The sequence below is a fragment of the Anabrus simplex genome, chromosome 1, assembly GCF_040414725.1.
Source record: "Anabrus simplex isolate iqAnaSimp1 chromosome 1, ASM4041472v1, whole genome shotgun sequence".
Lineage (NCBI taxonomy): Eukaryota > Metazoa > Arthropoda > Insecta > Orthoptera > Tettigoniidae > Anabrus > Anabrus simplex.
In genome coordinates this window covers 1,026,270,957-1,026,292,731 of record NC_090265.1, presented here as the reverse complement: position 1 = coordinate 1,026,292,731, position 21,775 = coordinate 1,026,270,957, and the positions used below count along the sequence as shown (strand labels likewise).

The window sequence follows — 21,775 nt, the reverse complement described above, 5'->3', positions numbered from 1 at the left end:
TATGAAATGGAAAGGAAACTGAAGCTGAAGGAAACGACACGAAAGAGGGAACCAGGATACCGTCGCATGAGAGGTACCATTGATGTGAAGAAACCATTACTTGAAGTCACTAGTACAAGATAATAAACAAATAACATTGAAATACGCAGCGTAACGTAATTGACTTGCTGTGGATTTCAAGTATCAATCATAACCCAGCTATCCGAAATGATTCTTTTTTTACGAGTTAAGTTGAACACATTGATTTTCATTGACAATTCATAAACTACTCACAACCATAACTTTTGTTAGTACTATACCATTTTTAACAACCAAACCAACATGATTTAGCTTCAATTAAATTTGGGTTACGTAGCTGTCAGATTGCATATGGAACGTACTGGGTTCGAACCACACCGTCTGCAGTCCTGAGGATGCTTCTCCGTGGTTTCCAATTTTCACACCATGAAAATGCTGGGGATGTATCTTAATTAAGGCCACGGTAAATTCTTTCCTACTGTCAGCACATTCTTATCCCACCGTTCCCGTAAGACGTATCTGTGTCAGAATGACGTAATGTCAATTGTAAAAAATAATTACATTTGTCTTTTGGTAATTCTGCATTATGTTCCTTTGCAGATTACGATGTAACCGAAGAACCTACAACTCCAGCGAACTGGAATGAAACTCAGAGTAAGTAAAACTATGTCCTAATTTAATAATTTTCAATTCATCCTACATCAAGTGTTTCAATATTAACTCAGTGACATCGCGCGAGGAATGAGTGTTTGCAATTATTGTCATTCGTCAACCTGCATTACGAAATCGATTGCTATATGTGCAATATTTTCATCTGCATTTAGAGTCATTGCCTCCGTAGTAAAGCAATTAGTGCAATTAGCTGTCGTCCTTGAAGGTCCGTGTACGTTTCCCTGTACTTACGGGGATTCGGGATTAACACGAGGCTGGTATGAGATTAGAAAGGTGCATACGACTCACCGCTCTTGACAGTGTGCCTGAAAGCAGCTGGGCCACCTCGAGGAATACGATAGCACGCGCTCACAATTTGACATCTAACACTTGCTACGGACAGGACGGTAGTACTGGCATTGTGACTAGTGATTGTATTTGGGAAGGTTGTGGTGTAGTTTTAGGGTCAAAAATACACAAAATTATTACGTGCTAACATGAAACCGACTGCGAAGAATGCTAGCCCATCATGGAATGATGGTGACAGTTGAAGGAAAGAGATAGTGGTCAAAGAGGAGGAAATGATAGGATCACCAGGGCTCGTAAAACTAACGAGGTCGGAAAGGAACTAGGCAACGAACACGAATGATAGCAGGAAATATTTATTTGCTTGGCGTAATTGGAAGTTGTTATACAAGTCCCTCAATATGTCAACACCTGAAAATACGAAGGCTATAGAATATTGGAGGACAATGATGAAAACACGGATTCCTACATGTAAACAGTTCCTTTTAATACGCATTAACTGGATAGATCCCTAATGCTAAACACTGGTTTTGTGCAGAATGAAGTGTGTCATACTATGTATTCTGTTGGTTTCCTTTTGCTTCGGAAATGTGCTCTGATAGATAGGAGGGAAGGTGAAGAAGGATGTATTAAGGGACGCATCGTGCACACTGGGCTTTGAGACCTATTACTAGATATGCATTTTCTGAATACTAAATTAATGCTCAGGAAGATATCACTGAAAAATATTAGTACTTAACAAACAGCACAAGAGCACATCAACAGTACATAATTGCATCAACTGCGGTACTTTATACACACACCGATAAAACTCAAGCACCCAGAAGGGGAGGAGGATACAAAATGAAATTTCAGGTGATGTAATTTTATTTCAGTGATTACAAAACGAGTCAAATTTAGAAAGTATGACTTTCCACCCCTTCTGGCCTGGATGCATGCACCCATTCGCTTGGAATGGTACCTCCTGAGGCAAGCTGATCCACAACTGTTGTAACTGGCCCTTGAGACGGAGTTGATGTCTGCGCTTGTCCCACGCCTGATCTATCGTGGCCAGATCTAGGGATCTTGCTGTCCACGGGAGTACCTCACCATCGCAGGTAGTTCATTGAGACACTTCCCGTGAGTGGACGAGCATGAGAGGTAACACATGAGGGCGCAGGCTGTTCATGACGTACCGTTGTGCCGTCAGAGTTCCGTCAATCACTACCAGCCGTGACCTGAAGTCATACTCGATGGTTCCCCACACAATGACTCCAGGAGAAACACCGCTGTTCTTCTCCAAAACACTGCAAGGATGAGGCTTTCCCCAGGTCGCCACCGTACTCGCAGTCGAGGGTCATCCTGAGTAAAGCAGAACCGCGATTAATCGCTGAACCCAGTAATAATAATAATAATTTCGTGTGGCTATTTCTAGCCGAGTGCAGCCCTTGTAAGGCAGACCCTCCGATGAGGTTGGGCGGCATCTGCCATGTGTAGGTAACTACGTGTTATTGTGGTGGAGAATAGTGTTATGTGTAGTGCGTGAGTTGCAGGGATGTTGGGGACACCACGAACACCCAGTCCCCGGGCCATTGGATTTAACCAATGAAGGTTAAAATCCCTGACCCGGCCGGGAATAGAACCCGGGACCCTCTGAACCGAAGGCCAGTACGCTGACCATTCAGGGAACGAGTCGGACGCTGAACCCAGTGTGACGCCATTCAACTTCAGTTCATGTTCCCGGTCACGGCACCACTCCAAACGCTACCGTTTGTGGTTTGGTGTTAACGTCAGACGGAAGTTCCCTAGTACGGTTGCTGCTAGCCTCCGACCAATAATGTGGGATGACAAGAAATGTTGCAGGGAGTCGATTACTTGTTCTCGGATGGCGGGCATAGATGTGAAGGGGTTACGATGTGCTTGGTGCACAATACGGCGATCCTCCTTTGCGGTGATCAGACGTGGTCGACCGAAACCTTGACGACGAGTATGCCTGCCCTTTCGGTCCCATGCCGTTCAGCATCGGGTCGCAAATCAGGATATTACATGATTCGACCTAACGGCCGAACGAAGACCCACATTGTGATCTATCTGAAACTCTGCCAGTTGCTGATAACGCTGTCTCACGCAAGTAAGTGGCATCTCCGTATCCTTCACATTGATCTCTCAATATACGACACTGTTCACGGCCCTTTATATAAACATTAAACACGAACAATACAAATACACTCTGGTTGCTGTTCTACCTGACGCAGAGAACTGCAAATCTAATCATTTTTATACCCGCCGATGGTGTACGAAGTTACATTGACATCCGACCATTTCTTCTGGGTGCTTAAAGTTTTTGCCTGGCAGTGTATTATTCACATAGGGGAATAGGGCAACGATGTAAAAATAATTTACCTGTAGAAAGGCAGAATTCTAATTAATAAGTATTAGTGATCTATTAGGGTCTGATGTAAATTAGCGCCTCTATACCAACCACCAGTTTGCAGCACCAGAACTTGGATATGTCACAGTAATATGTATGAGTAAGAAACAGACTGTTCTACGACATTGGACCGTATTACTTTCCATGGGCATTATAAATAAGTACATTTTTTTCTGCTAGTTGCTTTACGTCGCACCGACACAGATATGTATTACGGCGACGATGGGACAGGGAAGGGCTAGGAGTGGGAAGGAAGCGGCCGTGGCCTTAATTAAGGTACATCCCCAGCATTTACCTGGTGTGAAAATGGGAAACCACGGAAAACCATTTTCAGGGCTGCCGACAGTGGGGTTCGAACCTACTATCTCCCGAATACTGGATACTGGCCGCACTTAAGCGACTGCAGCTACCGAGCTCGGTAAATAAGTACACTATATGAGTAAAGATGAGGCTATATTAACATATAACACGTTTCTTCGGAGAACATAGACCAGCAGCGTCAAGAATTCTACACATTGTTTGACTCGGAATCACTGGCCAGCACAGTTCCACTCAACCTCTCCTCGTCCTCGTTGCTGTAATTGTGAGCAGTTTGACAAAGTAAACTCGTAACCGACTTTGTGGACAAAAAGGGGGAAAATATCACTGTACCACGTAGCATAAAAGAACAAATTAAATCAATCACCACTGACCTGAATTTACGGTTCGCCCAAGTGGCAGACTGCCAAATGGTTGTTTATCCAGACTTTTTTTTAATTATTTCAAAGAAGATAAAAATTTATTGAAAATGTACCCTGGTAAATGATTCCAATCCCCGATTCCCCTTCCCGAAAGTGAGTATTTGCAAAACATTTTCCTCTTGAATTCCACTCGTGGTTATTTGGCTATTCAAATCATTCCAAGCCACCTCTCTACTGACAGGTCGGTGAATACAGCACAGTCGATCTGTTCTTCTCTTTACTACCTAGTTTTGTCAGCCCAAACTTTGAATTATCTCCTTAACACTACTATTTTGTCATAAAACACCCACGACAAATGCTGCTGCTTTCCTTCGGAACATTTCCCGTTCTAGAAGTAATTAGTCCTGTTGAGATCCCATACACTGTAACCATACTGTACTCTACTTTTGATCTTACCAGAGACTTACACGCCCTATCCTTTACAATTTTACTACCAGTCCTGAATAAAACAAGCACATATTTGTTAATGTGTTAAATATAAGTTGCCGTTTTCTTTTTGATTCGTTTTGTTCTCGTGAGACAACAATCCTTTTAAAATCCGGTGCAAATGAAAGTGTTACAGATAATCATAAATACTCAAATGTTCATCTTAATGCAGGCGGACCTTCACTTCTATCGCCAGAACATTCTGTCTCACTCGCACCGACTCGTTCTCCAACACTCTCCTTCCTCCACCCTTGGTGACTCGACCCCATTTCACAGTACGCCTGCAAATGTGAACAGTGTACACCTGTGCTGATTTACTCACTGTAAAACGCCTTGGATGCTGCAAACCTAGACGATGAAAAGTGACAGGAAGGCAGTGTAATAAACATCCGTGTAGCTCATGCCTATTGGCTGCCGTCATCATACAGTAGTTTATCACAATCCATTGTTAAGGATAATTTATATGTGTGAATACAAGCCTATAAATATATCTTTCATTCTCTATTTGTGTATTTTGAACACCCTTAGCGAATATAATAATTGTCTATTAGAACATAATAATAATAATAATAATAATAATAATAATAATAATAATAATAATAATAATAATAATAATAATAATAATAATAATAATAATAATAATAATAATAAATGTCCAACCGTTACCACATTTCTTTACGCGGTCTTGAATGAAGTGAGATGAATCTTCGTAGCGAGTTTATGATCGGATGCAATTTCTGACTTGAAACTCATCAGAAGAGCCCATGAGATGAAATGAATGATGTAACATGTGATGGTAGGAAGAGAGAGGATGGAACCCGTTAGCGGCACATCTCCTGTCGAATAGTCAAGTCTTAACGTCTTCATCCGACGGACGAATCACCATCAACAGAGTCATATGCTCACATTCCATATGAACACTACAGAGAGGTTTTCAAATTGAATCCAGGCATTTGGCACGCAATCCAGTGAGTAAAAATTGTACACAACCACTTCCCCTATCCTACCGGCCATTATTCTGATGGTGAATATTTTTTCTATCAACGGGACTCAAACCGGCTAACCATGGTGTCAGACCATACAGAATTGATGACTTAATGATCATGACCACAAGTCTGGTAATAATAATCATAATTAAAAATAATAATAATAATAATAATATGACTATTATTTAATGCCATTTAGGCTACCAGCGTGTTAAGTTTGAAATTCTGTTTTTATCTGCCTGATGGTAAAGAAAGGAGAACTCAATTTGGCGCTGTATTGATGAGTTCTTATACAAATTTTGACGGACTAATATCAAACGTGTTACTAGAGATAATTTATACGCCACCGAGCTCGATAGCTACAGTCGCTTAAGTGCGGCCAGTATCCAGTAATCGAGAGATAGTGGGTTCGAACCCCACTGTCGGCAGCCCTAAAGATGGTTTTCCGTGGTTTCCCCATTTTCACACCAGGCAAATGCTGGGACTGTACCTTAATTAAGGCCACGGCCGCTTCCTTCCCATTCCTAGGCCTTTTCTGTCCCATCGTCGCCATAAGACATATCTGTGTCGGTGCGACGTAAAGCAAAATAGCATTTATACGCCAGTATAAGGAAAACAGTGGCAAATAGACCTTCCTCTTCCCATCGAAATCCGGATTAGCTCTGATGGGATTAAACCCACGAACGATACTCTACAACTGACACATATAGACTTGTAACAGTCGAATGCAGCAGACAAACTTGCTAATATATCAAAAAATTATGAAGTCCTGCTCAATTCAATTAATAGTGCTAAACGAGAACTTTCTTTTCGCAGGTGTTGAAGAAGTTGGTGAAGAAGTAGTGGGCGTCTTCAATGGAACCATCACAGGCTTTCAGCAGGTGCTCTTCATTGTTGATTCTTCTCAGAATGTCGGCGAATCAACATTTTACCACACGGAGCTAAATTTTGTTAAGGCCATCACTGAGGTTGCCTTGTGAGTATCTCCACTGTTCTATTCTATTGAATTCACTTACAGACATTTCGTTAATAAACTCCTTCACCTTTCAGCGTTCAAACTGCAACTACTGATCTTGTAATTGACTAATCTATTAATCTTCTACAATTCTAAATTTTCAATCATTAAATCTGGATGAAGAGTATGCATTCTTCTAGATCACCCTTCCATTTGTTCTCTAAATAAGCGAGTCAATTAGTGCTAGGGAAGGTATTTACATTTACCCCACTGTATCTTCCGTTTCATATGTAGAGCATCATCAGATGTCTTCAACTGCAACTCCATCACGAATATCCTACTCTCACTATTCTTTTTCGTTCCAAAGAGATTGGCGATTGTAGATGATATGTCCGACGCTCTCTATTGCATGGCTTAACACCTACCACATCAAGGAAATCGACGTACAGCTCAACAGATCTACTGGAATAAGCTCTGACACTAAAATGTAGTGCGGCTTATTGGCTATTACTTCACACGACTTTCATGCTCTTCTGCGAAAACTGGATAAGATTTTGTGATACACTACACTTCCTATCGAAATAAATGTGACAGATACATGCTGAAATCGCGCCGCCTACCAATGAAAACAAACAATACAATGATGAATGCTGGCTTCAATCTTCAATCTAACAGAATAATGTAGACATAGAAGATGCAGTTTCAGAGTGTTTCAGCCTCTCTGATCTTAGCCATTTTCCAGATACTCTTGAACTTCTAAGAAGAAGATGGATATCTCTAAACAGATTTTCTATTAACTCTGTAAGATGTGCCTTCTAATTACGTTTATGGGGCTTTATAAACTCTCCTGGACATAATTGTGGAGCAGAGTTCCAGTAAATTAGGAACAACGGAAATGAAAGCCCATTACACACATATTAATGTATTTGGGAATATCTTGCCGAAACCTCGTCGCCATTGTTAGCACAGTGGCTGGAATACTTTGAATATTCAGTTCTGTATGTTCTATTACTTGTGCTTTGTATTTGCACAGTGTCCAGGGAAGTACTGAACCATTTTCATAATAAAGTGCGTACGGATCTGCGTGGATGACTTTTACAGTGAGGCAAATCATGCTAACTGATGACTTCGAATTAAGAATCATTTTAGATGAAGATAGTGTTCGCTTCTGAAGGAAGATGGTGGAGACTGAGCTGTCATCAATATCCATGAAATTAAAACATCACACACAACAACTCTATACTCCATCAAAATCACCACAATAACAGTCAATTTTCCATACATGTCGGGCGTTAGAGAGGCTGCACCAGGCTAGAAATATCCACATGAAATAATAATAATAATAATAATAATAATAATAATAATAATAATAATAATAATAATAATAATAATAATAATAATAATAATAATAAATTACGTTATTCCTGCGTAGAGCAAGGTTACTACCCTCTAATCAGAATAATTGGTAAGGTCGGGAACTGAATTCTGCAATATCTCATGAATTGATATTTAACAAATTATTATTATTATTATTATTATTATTATTATTATTATTATTATTATTATTATTATTATTATTATTATTATTATTATTATTATTGACTGTGTGTTCTAACTCTGCTCTTGGAATCATACGAAACTAACACGTCCAAGATGGGTATGGTACAGTAGCTGGTATTAAAACACTACTAGGCATTGTGTAGTGATGAAAGTTCATGCTCACTGGAGAGTGGATGGGAATGAAGTCACAAGACGGAGGATATATGTAAACAATTGATTTATTGAACTATTAAACGTGTTTTTATTTCCTCTGCATAGATTAATGTCTTCTTACAGCTCCAGGATCTCCTACTTTGGACTAATAACGTACAGCGACTACGCTGAAGTCGTCATACCTTTCACTGAGACTAAAAGAGCGGAATTTATTCAAAGAGTGGACAGTGTCCAGTATTCTCCCGGGGACGGAAGTGACATAGCCAATGTTCTCGACCGCTCTTTCTCAGAGATGCAACTCACTGGACGGAGTACATTAGTTGGTAAGTAATATTTTGATAAGATTTTCGTGCTTCACATTTTAAGAACCATGTTATTCCTGCGTAGAGTAAAGTTACTACACTCAAATCCGAATAATTGGTAAAGTCGGGAACTGAGTTCTGCAGTATCTTACGAATGGAAACTTAAATAATACCCCATACTTCACCTAAATTATTATGATAATACATGATCTATGGCATCCGTAACTTAAAGTCAACTATAACTGGTATCAAAACACTTTTAATTATATTTTTAGTCCAACTGTGTTTTTGGATGACATCCTATCAGAATGTTATCCCATGCTTCACTTTTACATCTACGTAATTATTTCACTCTTCAATGTAGGAATATGCAAAGGAATATTGACTCTTATGTCCGATCTTAAAGAATAGAATTAAAGGCCAGATCAAATATATGACATTCGTAGATGTATAAAAGTCATTCGATAAAGACGACTGTACAAAGCTATTTGATATTCTGAAGCTGATCGAGGTCAGAAGCAGAGAAACAAGGATTGTCTTCAATCTGTACAAAAATCAGTCTGCAGTGAGAAGACTATTCTGAATAAGTAGCAGCAATCCCCTTTCCTCTCCAATGTTTATACATAACAGGTGACGCAGGAAATCCAAGAAGGGTTTGGATATGAAATCACAATACAAGGGAAGAAAATCAAAATCATGACATTAGCCGATGATATTAATGAGTCTGCAGAAAACCTTGATAAACTGAGAAAAGGTATGGAGACAGTCTTGGAAAATGAATGCAAGATTGAATTTATGTAAGTCCAAAACAATAAAATGAAGTCGAACGAAGTTCGGTGGTGCAGAAAATATTAGATTAGCAAATGGTCTAAATGGAAGTGGATGCATTTTGCTATTTGAGAAGTAGAATGACTAAAGATGGAAGAACTAAGGAGGGCATACAACGCAGATTACTATAAGCAAGGAAGACCTTTCATAAGAAATATTTAATCTTGATATGCAAATTAAAACGTTTCTGAAGACTTTTGCTTTGAGCATGTCATTGTATGGACGTGGAATATGGACAATTACTCGCTCATAAAGATAGTGAATAGGAGATTCTAAAATTTTTAACACAAAATAATGCTGGAGGTAAAATGAGTGGAGGGATTACGAATGGAGAAATCCTGGATCGGGTTGCTAAAAGGAAAACGTTTTGGCATAATTTGACCAGAATAAGAAACGGAGTGATAGGGCACATCTTAAGACATCCACGACTTGTTCAAATAGTTCTTGAGGAACGTAGGCAGAATGATCTGTAAGGGTCGATCAAGACATGAATATGACAAAAAATAGAAAGATGTAGGATGTGGCATTTACGTAGAAATGAAAAGCTTACCTCGTAATAGGTTGTGTGGAGGGATTCACTAAACCAATATATGGACTGATGACCAAAGACAATAACAATATTTACCGTAATCACTTAGTCATCTCATATGTATCCTCCAGCTAAAAGTTTCTACCATACCCGTATTTCTCAACTGTTCATTAGTTTTCGAAATGCCGCAGTGTATCCCATTCTCCTACGTTTACTTGCGATCAGTTACCGGTATATCTCATCATTCATTTCATACAAGTCTTGTTTCCAATTTTTCTTCTTCTTATCCCGTTTATGCTTTGTGGATGTTTCTGGTAAGTCGTTTCCATTTTCTTCTGAGTCAGACTATACTGTATGTCAACTACTTCGCCAACAAATCTCTCTTCACGCAGTCTATACATCTTCGACTTGGTCATCCTCCCTCTCTGCTATTTTCCACCTCTATTCCCAGCACTCTTCTTCATAATAAGTGAACATACTGAATCAGGTGTACCTCATCGACGTGGTCCCTTATATAATTGTTTTTCTCACGTTACTGCATCCATGGCAATTACGTTCATTTCAGGTACGTCGAGCTTCTGGCAATGAGACTTCATTATTGCCTAGATCTATCCACCTCTTAGCATTCCACGACTCACCACTTTCTTATAGGTCTTTAGTTTTATGCTTAATCGTCTGTCACATAGTATATCAGATATTTTTTTCAAATTTCAGACTGTACTCTGTGATTTGTATCTAAGTCCATTCTTTCATCGCTAGGTACAGTGGTCCCCTGAAACAACTAACCATCTGCAACATTTATTTGTTACATTAACTAAGTTCTCCTTCATTTTGACCCAGTTCCAAAATCCTGACTGTCATCGTCAAGTGCTACACATATTCCTTGAAGAAGACTTCTGACTCTAATTATTCTAATTATTTTATAGCAGTAAACTTGTCATTAAGACAAAATAATTTTTAGCAGAAATGATAATTGATTTTTGTTATTAATTTTACAGTTTTCATCTCCGGTACTGAGAGTTCTGTTGATGGCTCTGGTGAGGCAAGACTGATTAAGAGCCGAGGAAACTTTATAATTCCCGTATATGTGGGAGAAGTCAACCGAGACACCGCTATTTCCATTTCCTCTACGAATGAAGAAGGTAGTTCTGTATACTTCCTGTTCCAAAATTGGGAAATTTTCAATGCAACATCGACATACATCAGAAGGAGTGAGTACAATTCTAATACTTGAATTCCACTGAATTACTAACATGAATCCATATTGACTGTAATGAAGGCAATATTCAGGAATCTTCTTGAAATTGATACAGTTTTCCTATGTGACTTAGTAAATTTAATTCTCGTAGATTAAGTCATTTTAGCATTACCGCCATGTAAAATTGCTACTCTAATTTAATATTCTGAGTTTATGATGTGTGTATGAATGTATATATAAATGAATGATACATGTGACATGATACTCTTTTAATATCAGTACGTTAGTTTATTTTATTAATTAATATTCGTACTGTTGACTTCTTCTGGCGAATTGGCCAGTTAGGATCGTGCTAGATCTTCATTTTCTTCCCTGTATGGAGATGTATGTACAATACTCCTTCATGTGCTCGCTGGCCTGCTTCCGTTCTTCTTCCTTCCAGGCTCTTTCTGTCATCTTATCTCTTCCTTCGACTTAAAAATACTCCAAATTTTTCGTTGTGTTCCTAAATTTATTTATGTCTATCATTCCGTTCTCTAAGATAATTAGCATTTCCGTATATTTCCACGATTTTCTTTCAGTCTATGCTGTAGAGGTTTTTTTTCAGAAATAATCAGATATACATTTGGTAGACGAATATACGTTCATTCTATACAAATGTCTGAGAATCGCTAGATCCTCTTCTTCATGTTCTCTGAGGTTTATTATTATTATTATTATTATTATTATTATTATTATTATTATTATTATTATTATTATTATTATTATTATTATTTGAATTATTTAGCTTTAGTTATTGCTAATAATAATGCAGTACATTAAGGATAACGAAGAGTGTGAAAGGTAACATCATTATTTGTAACTAAACTAGGGTTAATACAATATCCTGTCTACCTTACTTTCTCCTTGTGAAGCTAATAATGTTGAACTTAGTCCATATTGTGAAGATATTCCTTTATTATCTGGAAAAATAGATGTTGACGAATTAGTATTAATCACAACATTATCAATCTTGTGCTTTGTGGGGGTAAAATGCTATTAAAGACGTTGTTATTAAGATTTAGTGTATCAAGTACACTTCAAAATATTCATTCCATTACTAGTCAGGGTAAACTTATATAATATATTGTCACATTAATTATTTTTAGAGTATCAATCTACCATGAAATTATTATTTTTATGTGATTTCAGCTTACATATCCGATTCAACTGAAGAAGTTCAAGGTAAGTTACATACTTAAATATCAATTTCCATTACCGTCTTTTGTCTAGTTCTATTATCTGTATTCAATATTTAATATTTCCTGTATTAGTTTGCGAGGCTTTAGAGAATAGCCAGCGTGGTCACTGGGAAGCATCCAACTGCTCATCGGGCACAAGTGAACAAGGAACTGTCTGCAAACTTGTTTGTGAAGAAGGCTACGAACTTAGTGGTACTCCTGATGTTACCTGCAACCAGAGTGACTGGGTGAACAACGGAGGAGACAGGAGTTTGCCTTCATGCAAAAGTAAGTACATTATAGTTCCTTTCCATTACTCCTGAAGGATTACAGAATGTTGAAAACTTCGTGTTAAAATTATATTCTCTCATTTACTTCCGTGAGGAGAGGCTTTTTTCTGTATTCACCGGTAGATTAAGTTTTTCCAAACCAGGAGTGCCCCATTAAAGATCATGTAATTCTATCTGGTGTTCTAAAAGTGGGCTCATATAAAGATATAAATCTAGTTGTTTAATTTCAAAAGGTGTACTATAAGAAACATATTATGTTATTTTGCTTGCAATTTCTTCATCTGCATGTTTAAACATTAAGATTATGTTAGCATTTTGGAAATGTAATTTATGTAAATAATTTGTTAATGTTAAACTTGGTACGAGTTTTAATAATGAAACTTGAACTCCGCAATGGACTCATTCAGCATTTTTGAATGTCTACAGCTATTGAAGAAATTGGTGAAGATTTCATTGCCAAAATCAACAGAACTCTGGGGAGACCTGCCAACCTGATGTTCGTCGTGGACGGCTCTGGAAGTCTTACTGAAGAGGAATTTGGTTTGGAAACAGGCCTAGTGAATGCAATCGTCCGTGCATTTCCGTACGTATTGATGTATAAACTATAGCCATAGTAATATATTAAATTGGAACAATTACTTTCATTTCATCATGTATATCATATATATCAAGTACATATATAACGTAAATATAAAAAAAGTATAACGTTTCAACAACAAATACAAATTTACAAATTACTATCCAGATTTGACAACAAGATTTGTACATTTAGTGTCATATTGTAAAAGGGTTTCCTGGCCATATACTCTATTTAATTGGCAGAAAAGCGGGACGAGTTTATCCTTGTTTCATCAGCAGTCTTTTGTTGTTTATGACGTGAAGTAGCGGCTTTGACATTAACACCGAGGTTGACACACAAACCATGCGTTCCCTCTTAGCCTTAGATCGTGAGGAGTTCATACATTTTATATTACTAAATGTTTGACGTTCAGGGAATATTTCGAGAAAAATCACTTAGTTTGGCGTTGGCTCAGAACTCTGACGTATATGGAAATTATGATCTTCAGCTTCATTACCCTTCTCATAACACATATACGCATACGAAGGGTATATATGTTAAGCTAATCGTCCTCCTCCGTATTTCAATGGATAGCGATGTTAGCTGCAGTCCTATGAAACCTGAGTTTGATTCCCGACCATTTCAGAGATTATAAGATTGTCTAGAGGCTGGTAGATGGTTAAAGTTGAGCGCATCGATTAACTCCAAAGAAAGATTACAAAATGGGATGAATCTGTTTCAGGGGTATGAATCATTCCGCCATTTCCATCATGTTTGCCATTGAATAATAAGGACCTCGATAAAATGTGAAAGTTCAAGTCATCAACCAACCGTGATATTGTAATAAACACCTCAATGATAACGGTCTTGTACGGTACCGAGATACTGGAAGTATGCCCCTTAGGTGTTCCTTAGCATCTCGGAAGGTAATGAAATATTTAAATATCTTTTGAGCCATATCAACCAGAGCAAGGATTTAATCCTCATAGTGAAACAGATGAACCACCGTTAACCGTCTACATATGTCAGGTGGGAATAGTAATTTACGTTTCTTTCACAAGCAAAAATAACTATACAGTACGAATGAGTTCATATCCCAGAACAATGAGGAAGCCATTTCCCGGGAATGTTCCGTACAATGCAGATTGTAAGTACTGTACATAAGCATTACAACATGCAGTATAATAAACATTGCATTGTTGGGAACTCCACATAACCACAGTCCTCAGTAAATTCGTTATCTAGATCAAGCAAACTTCGCTCGTCTTTGGCCGTGTACTTTCCATTTTCCCTATTCAGTAGGGAGAAGTTAGGCATCTTTTCTTGATGTAAGAGCGTAATCATTCTTCAGGTTGTGAAGAATTCATAAAGTTTTAAATCGCGGGTGATCACAACCTTTTGAAGTCTGAGATTCGAAGTTCTGATGGAGGATCACAGAGCCTTATACACCAACTCCCTCATAATATAATATCTCCAGCGTTGTCCTACTCGGTTCAAGGTGTTCTCATTGGAACTGTGCACGCCACTTCGCCCTGTTTTGGTTTTCATTAAAATGTACACCATAGGTCCTCATACCTGTATCTGCATCGATTGTGTCCTGCCCCCATATACATCTTACTAATTCCTCATTAGTTAAAGTCAGGTATAATTACGTATTTTAATAATATATTTAATTTTCAGAAATGTCTTACGTATTATCTGTTAAAAATGACATGATAATAATAAGTGAAGCTTACACAAAATTCAACATGTCACAAGTTACTGGTAACCATGCAACTGTTTATTTTTTATTCTCTCAATATCACGTTCAATTTTCGATGTTACACTCATATTCATAAAACCAGAACACCTTAAGACTAGAGATAGGAAGTTCATATTCACAGGATATGTGCATTAGTATGCTCTGAAGAAATGATTAGCATTTAAACCATGTCAGCCCTCAGATTCAAGGTTCAGATCGATATATCGGCGCACCAGAACCGACTTGTGAAATGTGCCTACGGCTATCGTTGTCGCTGCAAACCGAAGGTAAGGGATCATTGTGACTTGAGCATACGTGCAGGATGCCTCGCAGGCGTATGCGTGAATCGTACCGTCAAATGAGTGAGTTTGAAAGAGGGCGGGCGCATTATTGGCATGAGAGAATGTGATGCATCCATCCGGGAAATTGTTCGTGTGGGACGAAGTGTGTCGGCAGTACAACGGATGTGCACAGAATGGTTCACAGAACGCCGTAGAGCACGACGAAATTGGTCTGGTCGCACCACCCAGACCACCCTCCGAGATGATCGACACCTCATCCGAATGGCATTGCAGGACAGATCTGTGTCCTCCTCGGCTCTGGCGCAAGAATGAAACATTGTAATATATCGTACGCTATCCGGAGTGACAGTTTGTCGTCGTTTATTACCGTCTGGGTTACCGGCGCGTTGTTCACTTATCTGCCTACCTTTGACTAATGTGCATAAACATGCTAGACTGCAACGGTGAATGAAACGACGTCACTGGGTACAAGAACGGCAGCAGATAGTGTTTTCGGACGAATCCAGGTCCTGTTTGTTTGGAAATGATGACCGCATTTTGGCTCGCTGCAGAAAAGGGGAGAGGCATCACATTGACTTCATTCGCACAAGACATACAGCGCCAACTCAAGGCCAAATGGTGTGGGATGCTATTGGGTACAACCACAAATCACAGTTGGTTGCGTGTCCAAGTCACTGTGACCAGTTTGACCTACGTAAATGACATCCTGTGACCCGTAGTCGTACTCTTTCTGCAGACGCCATATTTTAGCAGGACAATGCGCGACCACGAACACATGCCTTCTTGTTGTCACAGGATGTCAGACTGTTGCCCTGGCCCGTCCGATCATCGGACATGTCGCCAATCGAAAATGTGTGGAATATGGTGAAACGACGGGTGCGGCGCTGTGACCCAATGCCAACCACCAAGAGTGAATTGTGGAACCACGTGAATGCAGCAGGTATGGCTATACCCCAGAACGCTATTTGCGCCTTATAAGCGTCGATACCATCACGCATGGAACAAGTTATCAGTGCCCATGAAGGACCCAGTGCCTACTAGACAACAAGGCACATGCTGAACCTAGGTGACTGAAATGATAATCGTTTCAGCAGAACATGCTAATGAACAAGTCCTGTGAATATGAACTTCCTAACTCTAGTCTTTCAAGGTGTTTTTATGAACATGAGTGTACAATTCGCATACTTCCTTCTAACTGTTTGTCAAAGGTCGGGATGATTCTTTGGATATGAAAAGTTTTATTGCAGAAAAATGGTTACTTACACACGCAGGTTCTGCCAAATAAAGCTGTCACTTTCAATGCGAGGTCACTGAGATGACCCATTTCTTTAGGCAAGTAGGGCTTGTAGAAATCAAAAGTAACACAGCGCCAAATTTCATTTTTAACTCGGAGGACTTGGAGTATCAATTAATAATGTCTTGAACATTGTAGTCTCTGTCTCACCATCAACATGAAAGGGCGATGAAAATAAAAAGAGATATTTTACAATTTTACAGCGTCTTAGAATTATTGAAATCATCATTAGATCAGCATAGTCTATTCAAATATAATTGTGTGTTAGGCTTAAGAACGACGGCCGCAGCAACTATAGCGGCGGCTAGCGAGTCGTTGACATTTACTTTAATTCATTCAATTTGTAGTTTTACGTGACTGTCGATATCGTGATCATAACTATGGGTTACATCATTCAAAGCGTAAAACGTCAGTATGTTTCTTGTAACTGAATTGAAACATGTTTCGCATCATTTAGTGAAGCATCTTCAGTCCCACTAAAAATCTGCCATCGCCATAAGACCTATCTGCGTCGGTGCGACGTAAAGCCCATAGCAAAAAAAAAATCTGCCACACATTTAAGATGTCAACATGATTGAAATGCAAAATAAATAATGAAATTATTACAAACAAATCTACCTGAGTCATTTGTGTAGTTCTTATAATCATATTTATTTCTAAGTCGGTCATTTCATCACACTTGACCTTGAGACCTATTTCCGACTTCTGTCTGAGTGGATAGTGAAGTTTTTTTACTATATCTAATTCTGATCTTTTCGTTTTCCACTCTAGGTTGTCAGAACGTCGTTCTGCCGGTGTGGTGACATTCAGCAGCGACGCTACAGTGGACGTCTCAGCCAGTACTGATGACACTTGCACATTCCTCAGCAACGTAAGCGCCATCAGGTATCCTCGAGGTGGCACTAATGCAGCTAAAGCGCTTCAACTCGCTCATAACGAGTTAGAGCAGAATGGTGTGCATAATTTCACCGTTACATGTAAGTAATTCAGATTTGCGCTCATAGATGTAGCCTATTTAGTCCAAAAGTTTCATGTACTGCACAAAGCGACTCAATGTATGTTACTGAAATGATAATCGTAACATACATTGAGTCAATTTTTAGTTTGGATTTTTTACACTGTCATGTCTATTGATTTTCATTTCTTCAGTCGATATTTATCAATTTTTGTGCATTATCTGAAGAAAAGAATTTCATTATTTTAAATACATTAATGCATTTTCATCTGACAATGCTATGCTCTACCAAATCCATTACATAATTTTAAAGATATATATTCTTATTCTGAGAGCAGGTATTGCAATGAAATACTGTGGAATTATTTAAAACTCCTTTTCCCAAAACTAAGATTTTTGAATTAATGCGTTTGGCTTGTAAACCCATGGATATACCGACGTTATTACTTCACCGCCATATTTTTCGACGTGATATAGACTGAAATTTCCGTTTATTTCATCAGCGTCGGGATTGGCACAATTGGCACATACAAAGTTATTTGATATTCAAATTATACATATAAGGTAAGATATACGCTTCACCTTTGATACTTTAAATTCATTCTTTACCCTGACGACTATAGAAGCTAAATGTAAGGTAAGAAGTCATTTCGTGGGTGTCTCGTTTCCCGTTAAATTCGAACTTCCCAGAAAACCGTAGTAAGTACCATCACAACCATCAGAGTGCACTTCATAACAATGAACCTGCCCCAACGTCATTTGTATGATTGCGGTACAGTCGAACAAGTGTTCACACATTGAGGTGTGATGTGTGATTAGAGACTTGCATCCAAAGGGCACACTAATATCTGAAAGGTCTAAATATACAACGTAGCTTGCCGTGAAGAGGTGTCATATTGCTGCATGTAAACAAAACTTTTGTGCATACAAGAATATGAACTAATACACAGCAATACCTAGAGTAGAAAGAAACACATGGTAAACACAACCTATTTAAGGTCTTTATTTACCAATATAAACAGCTTTCGTGCCCAGCGTTTAACTTCACGGTCAGTGCAAACGATTATAGCTTCAATGATAGTCAGCTCTTCATTTTGTAGGAATGTAAATAATTTGGGGAATGAAAATTATCCACTACGTCCCTGGATGGTAGTATAGGCTACTAAGTAAAATCGAACCAAGGTACTGAAAAGCTAATGCAGAAATTTCGCAGTTCTTATCATCGGTACACTGTAAAAAATAAGACAGCTCCCGGATGAAACTATCTTTGCACTCGTCTATTTCCTGACAGACTTCGTTGTAGAGGAGTGTTAGGTGGGTGGACTTAGTACATATGATTCGTAAATTAAAACTAATAGATATAAAAGTAGCAAAAAGGTTGCTTTTATAACCAGATGGAAACAGGAGGGCACTCGAAATGAGGAGATACAGGCTAAGTTTATAGCAAACTCCATAGAGGATACCTTACGCATAAGCCTGCCTCAGTGACGGGGTCATGTGCGGCGATTGGAGGACGACAGCTTACCTGGAAAAATAATTGGCTTGATCGTGGAGGGTAAGGGAAATAAAGGAAGATCAAGATATCGATGGTTACACTGAGTTTATAATTATTCAAAGAAAAGAGGGTTGGGGATATACGTGGCCCTAGCACTAGTCGAAACACTAGGATTGTTGAGACCCTGTGTAATCCACAGAGGCTTGTAGACTGAAAGCTGTAGGGCATTATACCCTATAATGTGGATGTATGTACAGTATGTACGTCCATCATGTCATTTACGGCACTCCTGGTCTTGGCCTCTCCCAGGGTTTCTTCTCTGACTATTCGTTATACTTTCAGTCGTTGCTCCATGTATCTGAACATGATTGCCAGCGCAGTGTACTTTCCTTGTGGTCTTACCTTGCATTCAATATTGTAGGATGGAATCCCCTCAAAGTTAGCCCAAATTTGTTAATGTTGAGGTAGAATAGACTACTGTGAGTAAATCTATAAGAAGAGGAATAACGGTGTTTCCGTGTAAAAGAAGGGAATCGGATTTCTCTTCAAAGCTACTGATAGTTAATATGCGCTCAAGACGTAGAATTAATATTAATCATTCATAATTATGTATTCATAATTTTGTTCTAAACCTGCGCCCTCTCACTACTATACTAAGGCTCGAACAGCATGTGAACAGGATTACTTCAGGTTGTTGACATAATGCCAGGAGCATATAGTATTCCTTCAAAATCACTGAGTATACAGGAAACAATAACGTATTGTCTATTAGGTCACGTGATTCGAATATATATTGTGTGAGATTTACTTTTAGAATCTAATCTGAAATATATTCCGTTCAGTAAACAAAGCTTTGTGGGCCTCATTACATCTGAAGTCTCCACAACAAGACTTATTATTGGTAGTGTGGAATTAGAACGTTGGAATTAAAGACAGGTAAGAGTTATTGACCATTGGATACGAATATATAGTTTCCCTGACATGAACACAATGAGCATAATCTATCTCGAACAAGAATAATATGTGGCCCAGCAGCTTAGTACTTTTGGATTGCATATCTAGGTTCAGATCAAAATCGACAAAACTGAATCAAGCTTCCCACAAAGGAGTATCTTAATTGCACATCTTTCAATTGCAGTCCAATTACCTACAAATGGCATATCCACAGGGGAACGCAAGACACAATAACATAATGTGTCGGTGGGAATTCAGCACGAAATAAGTGCACTGGCAAGTAAACCATTAACTCTAGGAAATATTTGTACCTTGCCTTTTAGTACAACGATGTCCGTAATTATTCATCCCAATATAATTAATATAATCTTTAAAATAGTACGTCCCAAAATCCTTCTATGAAGCAGCAGCACCGACAGATAATTCCTTCATCATTTGTTTCAGTCCTGATAACGGATGGAGTTAGCACCACAGATCCGACAGAGTCTGCTGCTGTTCTCAAACGAGGTGATAACCCACTTTTCGCCATCGGTGTTGGAGATTATGATGCTGAACAACTAACATCCATAGCGACGTACTTCTACGCTATTAGAGACTTCGATATTTTAGATTCGCTGAAGAATGTGCTTGAAACTGGTAAGTTAGAACATGTGAACACAAATCGTATGAGCTATACTTAACTATATTTATGTGGCGCAGACTTTCTTTCACCCTATGTACTGAAAGGATTACTTGATTGATCTTCACAACCATCATATTAGTTCCTTGTGAAAGTTTGATTTAAAAAAAGTCAATTCAACTGCTTTTAATACACGCTCTAGCAAACAACGATTTTTGGGACAAATAATTGTCCAAAAATTTGAACTATACTAGGCTAGGTCACTAAAGGAGGCATTCCAACGTTATAGCGGACTCTACAATGTCACACATCTCCATCTATATATATAAAATAACTTGTCCTGACTGACTGACTGATTCATCATCGCCGAGCCAAAACTACTGGACATAAAGAAATGAAATTTTGGGGATATATTCATATTAAGATGTAGGTGCTCGCTAAGAAAGGATTTTTGGATATTCCGTCGCTAAGGGGGTGAAAAGGGGGGTGAAATTTTAAAATGAGTGTGTCTATATCTCAAAACTTTAAAAGTTTACAGATGTGAAAATTGGTATTTAGAATCTTCTTTAAAAATAAGGAAATACGTATTTTTTTGTTTTCAGACAATCCCAATAGGAGGGGTGAAAAAGGGTGAAAAAGGGGTTGAATGCCTTTAATCCGGATACGCTACTTATAACTCAGAAACTGAAGATATTACAGACCTCAAAATTGGTAATTTTGATCGCTGTGAAAAATAAAGAAACAAATATTTTCTGTTTTTGGAAAATCCAATTAATGCGAGGGTGAAAGGGGGGGGGGTGAATTTTTAAAATGAGTGCATCTATATCTCAAAAGTTTTAAAGTTTAGAGATGTAAAAATTATTATTTAGAATCTTCATTAAAAATAAAGGAACACGTATTATTTTGTTTTCGGAAAATCCCAATAGGAGGGGTGAAAAGGGGTGAAAAATGTGTTGAATGCCTTTAAAGAGAATACATATATCTCAGAAACTGAAGATATTACAGACCTCAAAATTGGTAATTTTGATCGCTTTCAAAAGTAAAGAAACACATATTTTTTTGTTTTTGGAAAATCCAATTAATGCGAGGGTGAAAAGGGGGGTGAATTTTTAAAATAAGTGCATCTATATCTCAAAAGTTTTAAAGTTTAGAGATGTAAAAATTGGTATTTAGAATCTTCATTAAAAATAAAGGAACACGTACTTTTTTTTTCGGAAAATCCCAATAGAAGGGGTGAAAAGGGGTGGAAAATGGGTTGAATGCCTTTAAAGAGAATACTTATAT

General features: G+C 38.3%; 1 protein-coding gene across 1 annotated transcript in view; it reads left to right on the top strand.

Moving 5' to 3' along the window:
• The window catches only part of LOC136857856 (uncharacterized), a 162,252-nt gene that overhangs the window by 132,781 nt on the left and 7,696 nt on the right, over positions 1-21,775 (top strand). Inside the window, exons 26-34 of the mRNA XM_068225178.1 lie at positions 619-672; positions 6,354-6,513; positions 8,329-8,528; positions 10,863-11,075; positions 12,254-12,286; positions 12,376-12,570; positions 12,999-13,155; positions 17,240-17,445; positions 20,317-20,508. Coding sequence (XP_068081279.1) covers positions 619-672; positions 6,354-6,513; positions 8,329-8,528; positions 10,863-11,075; positions 12,254-12,286; positions 12,376-12,570; positions 12,999-13,155; positions 17,240-17,445; positions 20,317-20,508 — 1,410 coding nt within the window. The remainder of the gene's footprint in view (positions 1-618; positions 673-6,353; positions 6,514-8,328; positions 8,529-10,862; positions 11,076-12,253; positions 12,287-12,375; positions 12,571-12,998; positions 13,156-17,239; positions 17,446-20,316; positions 20,509-21,775) is intronic.